Source organism: Lissotriton helveticus, chromosome 7 (genome assembly GCF_964261635.1).
Source record: "Lissotriton helveticus chromosome 7, aLisHel1.1, whole genome shotgun sequence".
In the NCBI taxonomy this organism is placed as follows: Eukaryota; Metazoa; Chordata; class Amphibia; order Caudata; family Salamandridae; genus Lissotriton; species Lissotriton helveticus.
The window spans coordinates 49,968,101-49,980,981 of record NC_136068.1 but is presented as its reverse complement, the minus strand read 5'-3'; the positions used below and the strand labels follow the sequence as shown (position 1 = coordinate 49,980,981).

General features: G+C 43.3%; 1 protein-coding gene across 2 annotated transcripts in view; it reads left to right on the top strand.

The window, feature by feature from the left end:
- The window catches only part of LOC144768002 (alpha-2-macroglobulin-like), a 236,594-nt gene that overhangs the window by 159,671 nt on the left and 64,042 nt on the right, over positions 1–12,881 (top strand). For both annotated transcript variants that reach the window (XM_078651392.1, XM_078651391.1), the window contains 3 exons: positions 4,935–5,001; positions 5,803–5,948; positions 10,091–10,240. In XM_078651392.1, the coding sequence (XP_078507518.1) occupies positions 4,935–5,001; positions 5,803–5,948; positions 10,091–10,240 (363 nt within the window). The remainder of the gene's footprint in view (positions 1–4,934; positions 5,002–5,802; positions 5,949–10,090; positions 10,241–12,881) is intronic.

Sequence of the window (12,881 nt, the reverse complement as noted above, 5' to 3'; positions counted from 1 at the left end):
GACCAACTCCTTTATTTCACCAGAAATAGCCAAGATGGACTTTATTGATGCAGCTGCCACATATGTATATCCTCCACAACCCGTGATATTGATGACCTCCTTGAATCTGGGGAACGTTTCTAAAAGACAAGGGGCGTATTTACAATGAAAGTGGCGGAGGGTGGCGTTAAGCCAAGAAGGCTAACGCTGCACCCCATCACTTTTGAAACGCAGGGATGCGCCATATTCACAAGAACGCGGTGCACCCCTGAGGTTCTCCCTGTGCTGGTGCTAAATTTAGCTGCCTTGCCCCAATGCAGGCATCCTTGCAACATAGTGCAAGGGTGCCTGCATTGAGGGAAGGATTGTTTATGTGCAGGAAGGTGTTCCTTCCTGCACATAAACAATCACTAATGGTGGTTTGTAACTCCTAAGTGTGCCTCATTGTGCAGCACACATAGAAGTTCCAAATCTTCATTTTTTAAATGATTGTGTGCAGGAAGGGACACCTTCCGTCACATAAACAATCGTTCATGGCAATTTGCTGTTTCTGTGTGTGCTGCACAATCCAGCACACATAGAAACAGCAAAAGCAAGGAGAAAAAAAGCAGTTCGCCATGTTAAGACCAGGTTTTCCCTTGTGTTAATTTTGGCGATGCCCCATATTCACGCCACCCTTGTAAATATGGGGCAATTGGTGTTGCGGCAGAACACCCACCACTACACCCATTGCCCACTCCTTTTACGTTAAGTATAGCGTGAAAGGGTGCAATTCTTACAAGACGGCGTTAATCCATTTTGTGAATAAGGTGAAGCCCCTATCGCCACAGAAACATCAAAAAAGTGACTTTCCAGTGGCTATAGGGGCTTGTTAATATGCCCCATGTTTTTTTCTTGGATTAATGTGTTTTGTGCAAGACCTTCCAGTCGAAGTCTTCTAAATAAAAATCAGAAAATACAAGTCTAGTGATGTAATCCACATGAATAATATGGTACACACCCCTGCTTCAATCTTGGATTGATAAATATTGTGGCATCTCTACAAGCCCCTATCACCACAGGAACATACTTTTTTTACATTCTTGTGGCGAAAACCTAGTCTTAACATGGTGAATTGAAGAGAAATGCTTTATTTTTCCTCATTTGTGCTGTTTCTATGTGTGCTGCATTGTGCAGCACACATAGAAACAGCAAATTGCCACAAAATATTGTTTATGTGCAGGAAGGTGTACCTTCCTGCACATTAATGATCATTTAAGAAATAACAATTTGTAACTTCTTTGTGTGCTGCACAATGCAGCACACATAGAAGTTACAAATCACCATTGATGATTGTTTATGTGCAGGAAGGGACACCTTCCTAAACATAAACAATCATTCCCTCAACATGGACACCCTTGCACTATGGTGCAAGGGTGCCTGCGTTGGTGCTAGACAGCTAAGTCTGCGCCAGCACAGGGAGAAACGCAGGCGTGCACCACATTCTTGTGAATACGGTGCATTCCTACGTTTTGAAAGTGACGGAGCTCAGCATTTGTCTCCTTGGCTTAACGCCGCACTCCGCCACCTTCATTGTAAATACGCTCCATTATTTCTAAAAGTATTTATGAGGAGTCCAAATGTTGATACTTCTTGTATTTAACGCCTTAACTGCGGCGGTTATTTCGGCGCAGTGCGGGTGTTCTAAAAGGTGGGCGGGGCCGACGGCAGCACTAGCGAGGTAGTGCTGCTGTCGGCCAACGGCTGACGGCAGCACGCAACGGGTTAAAGTGGTAGGAGAAACTTCAGAACAATATTGACCCAGACCGACCTTCTAGCTACTCAATCAAACTCTAATGCAAAATCAATATAATCAACTTAAAGTGCATTGATTTTCCTTTATCTGTACTCTTCTTGGTAAAGTTACAAAAGCTGTGTGTTCATGCAAAGTTGAAGCATTTTCCGAGAACCATGTGTGGAGGTGAGTGCAAGTGAACTGTTTGGAAGAGGGTGGCAATGATCTGAGGATTCAGAGATAAGCTTTTAGGGATGCATGGCTTTAGATATGTGTGTTGAACTGATGACACTCAAAGGTCTTGCGATTTCAGACTTGGTCAAGGCTGGAGGCATATATCAAGAATACTGCAAGAGCGAGTAATAGTTGAATATCCACAGTGGTTATCTAGGCGAGCTGTTTTCACTAAAGGGTTCAAAGAAGTACTTTTTTCCATTCCATTCACTTGTGAGGGTGTGTAGGTAGGAGACTCAAATCAAATCAAATCAAGCTTTATTCGGATCATTCAAAATGTCCGTAAAAGCATACTATAAAATACAATAATTCATTTATAATCAATATCTAAGTTTTATCCAAACATAATACTAAAAACACAATTTTAACAGGATTCTAAAAAGTGTACAGGTTCGTAATACAGATATGCTTACATTAATTCATAATTCAGTTTTTCTAAGTAAACTAAGCCATTCCTTTGTTTCATTGCCAACTGTTTGTAACAAATCACTCCATTACAGACTGTCATTTTTTCCAAATTCCTTAAATAATTAAAAGCTATTTTATAGGAGAACAGGGTATTAACCTTAAAATTGGACGGAGATACATTTTCCTAATATCCATATAAAATTTACAAAAAAGTAAAAAGTGGAGGGTACTTTGTTTGGACCTACCATCACACGGACAATTCGGAAGTTTGTGCACCACTTGCCCCTTTTAGGGAAGGCAAATAAATAGTGTAGTGTGCTCAGCCTCAGTCTGGTTAGGTAGAATGGGAAAAATCCTTTACAACGCAACTTTTACAACGCACTACCATTACGACGCAACTTTTACAACGCAAGTTATTACAACGAATTGCGCTGGGGGGCGCTCTAGGATAGGGAACAGATTAATTACTATCCAACACCTTCCCTACTATCCACGGGGACTGGAGTTGGAATAGTAAATTAAACTATTCACTATCCAGCGCCCCCCAACGCAAGTCGTTGTAACGACTTGCGTTGTAAAACCTGTGTCGTAATTGCATGCGTTGTAAAAGCATGCGTTGTAGTGTCATACATCCGGTAGAATCTGTGTTGTACATTCATTACAAATACGAGGTATGGTTGTAAGCCCGTAACAATGGGGCCCTCAAAATAGGAAATAACAGTCTTCTTGGAAGATAGGAGACTCACTAAGGCAAGGCATGGAACCCCAATTGCTAAATGTAGTGAAGGATTGCTTCACTTTTGGCACCTGCGTGAAGATGCAGGACCTGATTCACAAAGGGACACCGCACTTGTGGCGGAGGCGCTGTAGTCGAGAGGCCGTTTCTGCACTCGGGGCACAATCTCCGCCATGAGAATTCTCATGTCGGAGTTTCTGCTCTGAGTGCAGAGACTCCTCCATGACTGCGGGGCCTCCGTCACTAGTGTGGAGGGTTGTATGTCAGCACAACGCGGGCTATTACTACGCGTGCCATTACAACGCTGTTTTTACAACGCAAGTCGTTACACCGACTTTCGCCGTAAGCGCTGGATAGTGGAATAGTTTGATTTCCTATTCCAACTCCAGCCCACGTTACAGTAGGGAAGGTGTTGGAATAGAAAATTAAACTATTCCTTGTCCAACAGCGCCCTCCAGCGCAAGTCGTTGAAATGACTTGCGTTGTAAAAGCAGCGTAGTAATGGCAGCGTGTGGTAATGTTCCCCGTGTGGAGGTACTTTGTGAATCAGTCCTGCAGTGTTAGATGCAGCTGTCCTTGCCACCTATACATGTTCTACCCATGCCTGAGTTGTCTGGGTTCTTGGTCGTTGGGTCCAAGGAATGCTTATGTAGATAGAGCATTGCGGATACATGCTTGAGCTGTGGGATTATCACTATATATGTGTTATCATCATGAATATGAACTAATATTCCACCAGAGTAAATATATTTGATTCTGAAGCAAGCTTTTGCAGATGATAGAGCCCACTGGCTTTGTTACAAATAATATAGTTAAACTTGTTTCTGATGTTCAATTTTGCACATGAAGCCATTGCTTTGTGCAGACTCCAGTCCAATTCTTTAATCAAAAAGGCCAATCAGGTTGTGCTAGAAATTCTATGGTTGGCTTCAGCAACTGAGTTACACAGGTGAACACTTTGCTTCAGAAGAAACAGTGTTTTACAAGATTAGAGAAAAACCGTCATGTGCCTTTTGGGATATGTCATCCACTTAGATGATGTGGTGAGACACCCGAGTTTGAGACTAAGGTCCCTTCTCTGTTCTTTGGCCTTTGAGGATTAAGCAGATTTTAAAGAATGTTATGATGCTTAAGAAGAGCCAAGTATGGAAGAAGTGCAAGCATGTTTACAATCTCTTGAGAATGGATACATGGCAGGTTGATTGCCTGTTTGCTTTGTATTGTGTTGGTGAGTTTCCCATGAATCTGTATTCCTCTTTTGGTTCGACCCATATCCTGTGTTTGTAAACATGTGGAGTATACTGCCATTTGGCATGTGAAGGCACTGTGTTTTGTATGTGGGGTTTACCATGGCATGTTTTGTGTTGCTATAGAGAATATAATACATTTAAATTTTGTCTTGCTTTTTTTCCAACTCCCTCAATGTTAGGAAGAACCACTTTTATGTTTTTCCTTTTCTTTCACCAATAAAAAATGTTTATTAAACAAAAAGAGCCACTAACAAATGTAATGTTTGAGAGTTCTATTGTAAACACTTGTATTTTACCCTGTGATGTATTAGTATCCTACTAAATTCTTTGATACCACAGATGCTGAATGGAGATATCCTACTTCCCAAACCATTATTCTCGCAGCCTGTGACTGAGACACGCGGTGTAGTAGCTGGTCTGCGGCAATAAGATTTCTAAATGCACTTTCAATGTCCTTGATTTATGCTTCTCGCAATTTAATGTTTTCTGGGCCAGCCTTCATTACATACGAAACTCAGTTTTATTTATTCTTCCCACCCATCCCTGCTTCCAGGTAATGTCAAAAGGAGGCATCACCAAACATGGCAAACACACCATTGATGTGGCACACGTGAAGCATGGTGAGCCCCTGTTGAGCTTCTTCTATCTTTTCCCACCATTGTTTCTTTACTGTCCTTGCCTTCCTGTGGTGTTGGGGTGTAGAATGTCTTTGGTAAGATTGGACCTCTTATTTCAATTTTAAAATACTTCTTCATTTATACTATATCATGTGAGTTTCATTACATGGTACATCTTTGAACTGTTAAACTCTAATCAACAAGTACAATTGCACAGCATTCACTCCCCATGTTTATACCAAATCTTGCAAATATAATCTAATGATATTAAAAATGTAGTCTCTATAGATGCCAGCAATTTCCAGTATGGTAACATCAATGTCTACATTTGGGACTCAGCGATATGAAGAAAGGGTGGGCAATCATCTGATCCAATATATGTACCTTTGCTGAAGTGTTTTAACTTTTCCACTTGTATGTGAAGGACTATATACATGGCTGCACATATAAGGTGAGCCTCAAATTGACAGGATCTTGCTCATGCATCTCAATGGCGCTACGCTCATTCTGTCTGATAGGGTGTGATAAGGCAATAGGAGGGAGCTGGAGCATGTTCAAAGTGTTCTATAGATCAACCTTATCCCTTATTATAAAACTTATTGTTTATTAATATAAACCTTATTATTTAGTGCTCTACCAGATGTAATTTTGATACTTAGGTCAATATTTTCTGGGTTAATCTCTTTACATATAAAGGCACATTTTGATTTTTTTCCATTCTAGAACAAAAGGTTATTAATTTTCTGAAGAAATCTTCCACTCACCTTCACAGATGAAGTTTTGGCCTTTACTTTTCCTCCACAGGTGTGCCTGGGACTTTCATGCTCTCACTGCATATTGGCGCAGATATCGCTCCTCTGGCCAAGATGTTAATATTCGCGTTCCTTCCCTGTGGTGAAGTCATCGCAGACACAGCAAAATTCATAGTTGCAAAGAAATTTGACAACAAGGTAAGAGGTTAGAGTGCAAGTGGGAGGAGGTTGATGAGCTTTGAAGTCAGTCGATATATTTAAGGATAATTATTACATCCGCAAAGTAAGAATAAAGAGTAAACAGGAGAAAGGAAAATACTGTTAATCTCTCAATTTAAGAGATCTGCTCATAACAGAGATGGTCATATAAATTCTGCGGTTAAACCTACAAAATAGCAGAGCTCCAGGATTTGAGATAATGAGATGTTGAGTCTTTAGCCTGTACCAATGGGTTTCCTTCTAGAAGTGGTGGAGCATTACAGAATTGCCTAGTCCTTAATGGTTAGATGTAGTCAGGACAGTTGCATAGGGATGCATACATGCACCTATCTATGATAGAAAGAGATCAGTTTCAGAACTGGGTGGCTCAAGGAATTTGTATAACAAATGCAAAGATTTTCATAGCTGTGATTGGCTGACTAAGAAGATGAGTAGGAAAGGACATCCACTTATTTATATAGTAATTGTGTAACAAAGCCCAATCCACTCCAAACCTGCTTTTTGATGCCCTTATTTGTTGTCTTTGTTGGGGTAATGTAACACTCATTGACGGTAGGGCCTACAGCCTCTCACTTACAGTTAAATGGCATTGTATAAAGAGCATTATTCCCAGTATATTTGCAATAAATACCCTAATGGTACAAAGTTAAACAAGCATTTGCAATGCAATAGGTCTTGCATTAGGAAAGTTTGAGCTATTGGTCTTGTAAATGACAATTTGTTTATTTATGTGTTGGTTTTGAAAATAGCTAAATTAATAGCTTTGTCATTTACAATGCCAATAGTTATAAATTTCGCAAATGTGACACCTATAGCATTTGTAATGCAACATGTTTTGTATTTACGTGACTTAGATGTATTGATATTACAAATAACAATGGCTTTTAATTTTTTTAAATCATTAATACTTAAATAAAAGTGATTGTAATTTATATTGGCAATAGCTTAAGCTTTTGTAAATAACTTTTGTGAAGATTATGTTCAGTGTATTTTATTGTGACGAAAATCCAAGAACAGAAGTGAAATATTAACATCTTTTTGTGACATTTGTAATAAGGCTTGAAACATTGAGAGAACATATTTGAACCAGTTGTTGTTAAATGGTTGCACAGATTGATGCTGTGATGGCGCGGAGTGATGTTGTGGTGGCGACGAGTGATGCTGTGGCGTTCAGTGATGCTGGGGTAGCGCATAGTGATGTTGTGGTGCCCCTGAGTGATGCTGTGGTGACCCTGAGTGATGCTGTGGTGGCCGTGAGTGATGCTGTGGAGGCCGTGAGTGATGCTGTGGAGGCCGTGAGTGATGCTGTGGAGGCCCTGAGTGATGCTGTGGAGGCACTGAGTGATGCTGTGGGGGCCCTGAGTGATGCTGTGGAGGCCCTGAGTGATGCTGTGGAGGCCCTGAGTGATGCTGTGGAGGCCCTGAGTGATGCTGTGGAGGCCCTGAGTGATGCTGTGGTGGTGCATAATAATGCTGTGGTAGCGCATAGTGATGCTGTGGTAGCGCATAGTGATGCTGTGGTGTTCCAGAGTGATGCTGTAGTGTTCCAGAGTGATGCTGTGGTGGTGCTGAGTGATGCTGTGGTGGTGCTGAGTGATACTGTTGTGGTGCTGAGTGATGCTGTGGTGGTGCTGAGTGATGCTGTGGTGGTGCTGAATGGTGCTGTGGTGGTGCTGAGTGATAATGTGGTGGTGCTGAGTGATAATGTGGTGGTGCTGAGTGATGCTGGGGTAGCACTGAGTGATGATGTGGTGATGCTGAGTGGTGCTGTGGTGGTGTTGAGTAATGCTGGGGTGGCGCTGAGTGATGCTGTGGTGGTGCTGAGTGGTGCTGTGGTGGTGCTGAGTGGTGCTGTGGTGGTGCTGAGTGATGCTGTGGTGGTTCTGAGTGGTGCTGTGGTGGTGCTGAGTGAAGCTGGGGTGGTGCTGAGTGATGCTGTGGTGGTGCTGAGTGGTGCTGTGGTGGTGCTGAGTGGTGCTGTGGTGTTGATGAGTGATGCTGTGGTTGCGCTGAGTGGTGCTGTGGTGGTGCTGAGTGATGTTGGGGTGGTGCTGAGTGATGCTGTGGTGGTGCTGTGGTGGTGCTGAGTGATGCTGTGGTGGTGCTGAGTGATGCTGTGGTGGTGCTGAGTGGTGCTGAGTGGTGCTGTGGTGGTGATGCTGTGGTGGTGCTGAGTGATGGTGTGGTGGTGCTGAGTGGTGCTGTGGTGGTGCTGAGTGATGCTGTGGTGGTGCTGAGTGGTGCTGTGGTGGTGCTGAGTGGTGGTGCTGAGTGATGCTGTGGTGGTGCTGAGTGGTGCTGTGGTGGTGCTGAGTAATAATGTGGTGGTGCTAAGTGGTGCTGTGGTGGTGCTGAGTGGTGCTGTGGTGGTGCTGAGTGATAATGTGGTGGTGCTGAGTGGTGCTGTGGTGGTGCTGAGTGGTGCAACATTAGATGAAAAGAAATAAAATGTGCACCAAAGCGCATTTACAAAATGGAGTGGCCCGGAAGCAAACTGCAGCGGTGGCGCACTTCTAAAAACTGAAAAAAATCTTTAAAAATGGGAAGTGGAAGAACTGGAGTAGCCGTGGAGTGCATGAGCAACCAAATACTGGTTAGAAGGGGCAGCAAGGAAAGGTGGTGGGGGGGCAACAAATCGGGGGAAGTTTCATTTTTAAAAGCTGATCAGAACGGGGACAGATAAAGAGAGCAATATGCAGACTGCGAAGGGTGCGAAGGGAGAAGCAGCACACAGGATAGGGAGGAGAGAGCAGGGAAACAAAGTAAATGCAACATGCCACAGATGAGGGTAATATGGCATCTACTAATTAAGAACAAATGTACAGCCACAAAGAGAGAGGGTAGGGGAGGTTGCGCCTGAGCTCTCCCTGTGGGTGGGGGAGGGGTCAGGAAAGAGAGAGACATGTGTTGTATTTCAGTACAAGGTAGAGAGAACGCAGCCTCTTGATACGATTCCAGGCTGAAAGCACACATTCGTTAGACCGGACATGTACAGCACTACCATTACCAAACTGCACCACTGGATCAGCATGTTTGAAATCAAATAAAGCATGTGATCGCCCTTATCAAAACAAGCTCTTGGCATTGCTGTGGGGAGGGGGGGGAGAGAAATGCACGGCCTGGTGGACGTGAAAGTGAAGTGAATAATTAGGGGAGGAGAAATGCCTGCTTGAGGCCGAGCGCACGCTGGGGGAAGCTTCAGATGCCAGTGGGAGGGAGGCTGATTGTTGCTTTGATGTGGACACACAGATGGTGCCTGTGGGGGAAAAGCGCGTGCTTGTTCACGTGAACTGTTGAAAATCCGCCGTTGGTTTGACAATTATTTTGCCTATTAAAATTCTCCCCTATCCATACCTTCGGAATGGGACAGGCGAGCCATAAAAAAAAGGAATGATTCTTCAGAGAGGTAAAGCTGAAAAAACTGAATTTTGTTTTCTTTTCTTTTTTGTAACTTTTTTATTCACTCTTACATTAGTACTTCATACAGAAATCCAGTATATAATTTTCTTTCTCAATGTGTACAAACAGCTCCAAGTTCAGAATATGGCAGTCCGCCTTCTCTGTAACTTGCCTGCCAGGTCATCGGTCTCCATCCATCTGCGCAAGCTGCATTGGTTGCGCATTGAGAGCCGAGTAAAATTTAAAGCTCTCTGCATAATGCACCATATTAAAATGGGTAAAGCTCCTAAATACCTGTCCTCTTTAGTTCAGCATTATGCTCCCTCCCGTACGCTGAGATCTTCTGCACAAAACAAGTTTCAGATCCCTCGGGTCAATAGAGCCAAAATGGGCGGCCGCTCATTTGCTCTACTGGCACCCTCCTTATGGAATTCTGTGCCTCAATCCTTGCGATCTGAAATCTGTTACCTGACATTCCGTAAAGGAATTAAGACCTGGCTATTTAATACTTAATATGCGTGCTTATTTCCTCTTAAACTTAACTCACCTTCTGTTTGTTTTAGCGCCAGGAAACCTCCGGGTAGCTGCGCGCTTAATAAATGCAATTATAATAATAATAATAATAATAATAATCATTTGGTAAAAATGAATGTTCCAGTATGTAGTCTCTGCAGATGAAAGAATTCTAGTAAAGGCTTTACAATTGGTGTTTGCAATTCCAGGTGAACCTACACTTCTCTCATGCGGAGGGTTTACCCGCCTCACCTACCAGTTTGAAAGTAGAAGCCTCTCCGGGCTCCCTTTGTGCCCTTCGTGCTGTTGACAAAAGTGTCCTGCTCATGAAACCAGAGAAAGAGCTGACGGTGGAGTCGGTGAGATTTTCATTTTTTGGCTTAACTTTCAACACATTTAATTGCTTCTGAGTTTGGGATGTACCACATCATACCTTCTGTGTTTGAGGGAAGGCTACCACAGCAGGGAAGAAGGACCCAGTGGGTGTATGAGCAGGTTTGGAATGGTCTCCACATCTGGAAAAAGAATTTGTAAATGTTATAAGCGGCTGCTGAGGCTGAGCAATGGAGCCGCAATAACAAAGAATGGCTTCCTGATACATTTTCTCTGGCCTTTTTACAAGCCCCTTGCGCCACCGGTACATCACTTTTTGTGACGCTGCGGCAGAGCATTTTTCAGGAAGTTGTCCCTCCCGACACAAAAAAATTCTCCCTGCAACGCAGGCACGCTTGCACCGTGGTGCAAGGGTGTCGGCATCAGCGCATGGCAGACAATCGTGCGCCAGCGCAGGGGCGAGCACAGGGATCCGTCATATCATTGAAAATATGACGCATCCCTGTGCTTTGTAAGTGACTCAGTGCAGTGACGGAGATCTTAGTGTTCGGCGGGAAGGATGACATCTGGTCTGCGGAATGGTGGCCTGCATCTTTGGGGACTTTCTCCGTACCCACCCTTTTGGCCCGAAATCTGGGGGTCATGATTGACCCGGCCCTTGCGATGGGTCAACAAGTGAATAGGACAATTTCCACTTGTTGGGGCATTATCAAGATCCTGCGGAAGATCAAGCACTATCTGTCCCTGCAAGCCCGGAAGTAAATTGTAGTTGCACTAGTAGCCTCTCGGCTGGATTACTGCAATGCTTTATATGCAGGAATAAATAAGTGCTTATTACAGCGACTACAAACTGTGCAGAACGCCGCGGCAAAGTTTGTGCTGGATATGCCTAGGAGGTCATCAGCCACTGCCGCTAGGAAATCTTTGCACTGGCTTCCGATTGAAGCCAGGATCTCCTTTAAAGTTCTTTGTCTGGTCTATGGTGCCTTGACCAGAAAAGAGACGGGAGGAATAAAAGATCTGTTGGTTCCATATGTTCCTTCTAGAAACCTCCGTTCTTCCAAGAAGCTTCTTCTATCAGTCCCCCGAGTTCGAAGAGCTAAGTGGGGTGGCAGGGCTTTTTCCAGCCTTGCCCCTAGATGGTGGAATATTTTACCCTGTGAAATTAGGTCCCTGCCATCGATGCAAGCTTTCAGAAAGGCCCTGAAGACATGGCTTTTTGCCAAAGCTTACCCCTAGTTTTTGGGATCTGCCTTTTATGATTCTTTTGATAGGCGCCTTGATGCCTTCGGGCAAAGTTGCGCGATATAAGTTTTTATTCATTTCATTTCATTCAGTGCAGCAGAATGGCTTGCGGCACCGCACTGAGCCACTTTGTTGCAAATAAACCCCTCTGTTCCCAAGATTCGCTGCATCAGCATATGCCTTCTTGTATAGGATTTTATGACTTAAATGCCAAGGACGTCTTATCAATTCACCTACTGAGATATTGTACTAGTGTACAGAGGTTGTATACGTAATCAACTCTGTTCTGAGCCTTCCCTGTCTAAGAGCAGGGGGGGAATGCCAATGTGTTGCATCTAAGTTTGTTTGGCATGAAAGTGTGTGCACATGAAACCCTTCTTGGACTTAGTTAACCTCTCTCATGCATTATAAGGTGACTATAAAAAAATAGTTTTGATCACTATAGTCACTCTGATGCACCTGTGCAGAGGAGTTAATAGGAAATTGAATGAGTAAGTATATTTGCACAGTACATTTATAGGACCAAATCATATCAAGGTGATTTTCCCTGCACAAAAGGACATCAATAGCTATAAAAGAGCAACACATATTATACAAGAAAAGAGTCTTCTTTAGAACCTCTTTTCTGTAGCAGGATAGCAGTCAGGAAGAACCTCAGTCATACTAGGTAGAAGATCCTAGAACACAAAAGAGATTGTGATCTGCTCTAACTTTGTAGAAGGTACAGGCTTCAATGATTCCAAGACGTTTATTCCGAAACAAATTAGTATTTCTTCATTATCGTTTTTAAGGCGACTATGGATTTCGCTATCAATACTTTATTGGTCAGACATCCCGTTGGCGAGGAATGCACATCTGCTTCTTGCAATCTAGTAAAGCATCTGAATTTTGTTTCGGTGATAAGTGCTACTCTCATCGGTTATTGGAATTAATGGTGTTGCAAATTCAGAATCTTAAAGAAGTTCCAAATTAACAGATTTCATTTTACCAGGTAGGTGGGGACATCACATCTAAACCCCACAGACCCTGGATTGGTGTCACTACAACGCATGCTTTTACCACGCATGCCTTTACAACGCGGTTTTTACCACGCAGTCCATTACAACGCATAATGCTTTTAGGCGCTGGATAGTGAATTATTTAATTTACTATTCCAACTCCACTCCCCGTGGATAGCAGGGAAGGTGTTGGATAGTATATTAAATACATTCCCTATCCTAGAGCGCCCCCCAGCGCATTGCGTTGTAATGGTTTGCGTGGTAAAAGTTGCGATGTAATGGTAGTGTGTTGTAAAAAATTAGTTGTAACCGTGCTACACCACAGACCCTACATCCACTGGCTCTATGATGAAGTATTTGGATTGTGCTTATGCATATTATTTCCAGTGTACTTGACTCATCCCCATGCCCTGGGTGGAAAAGC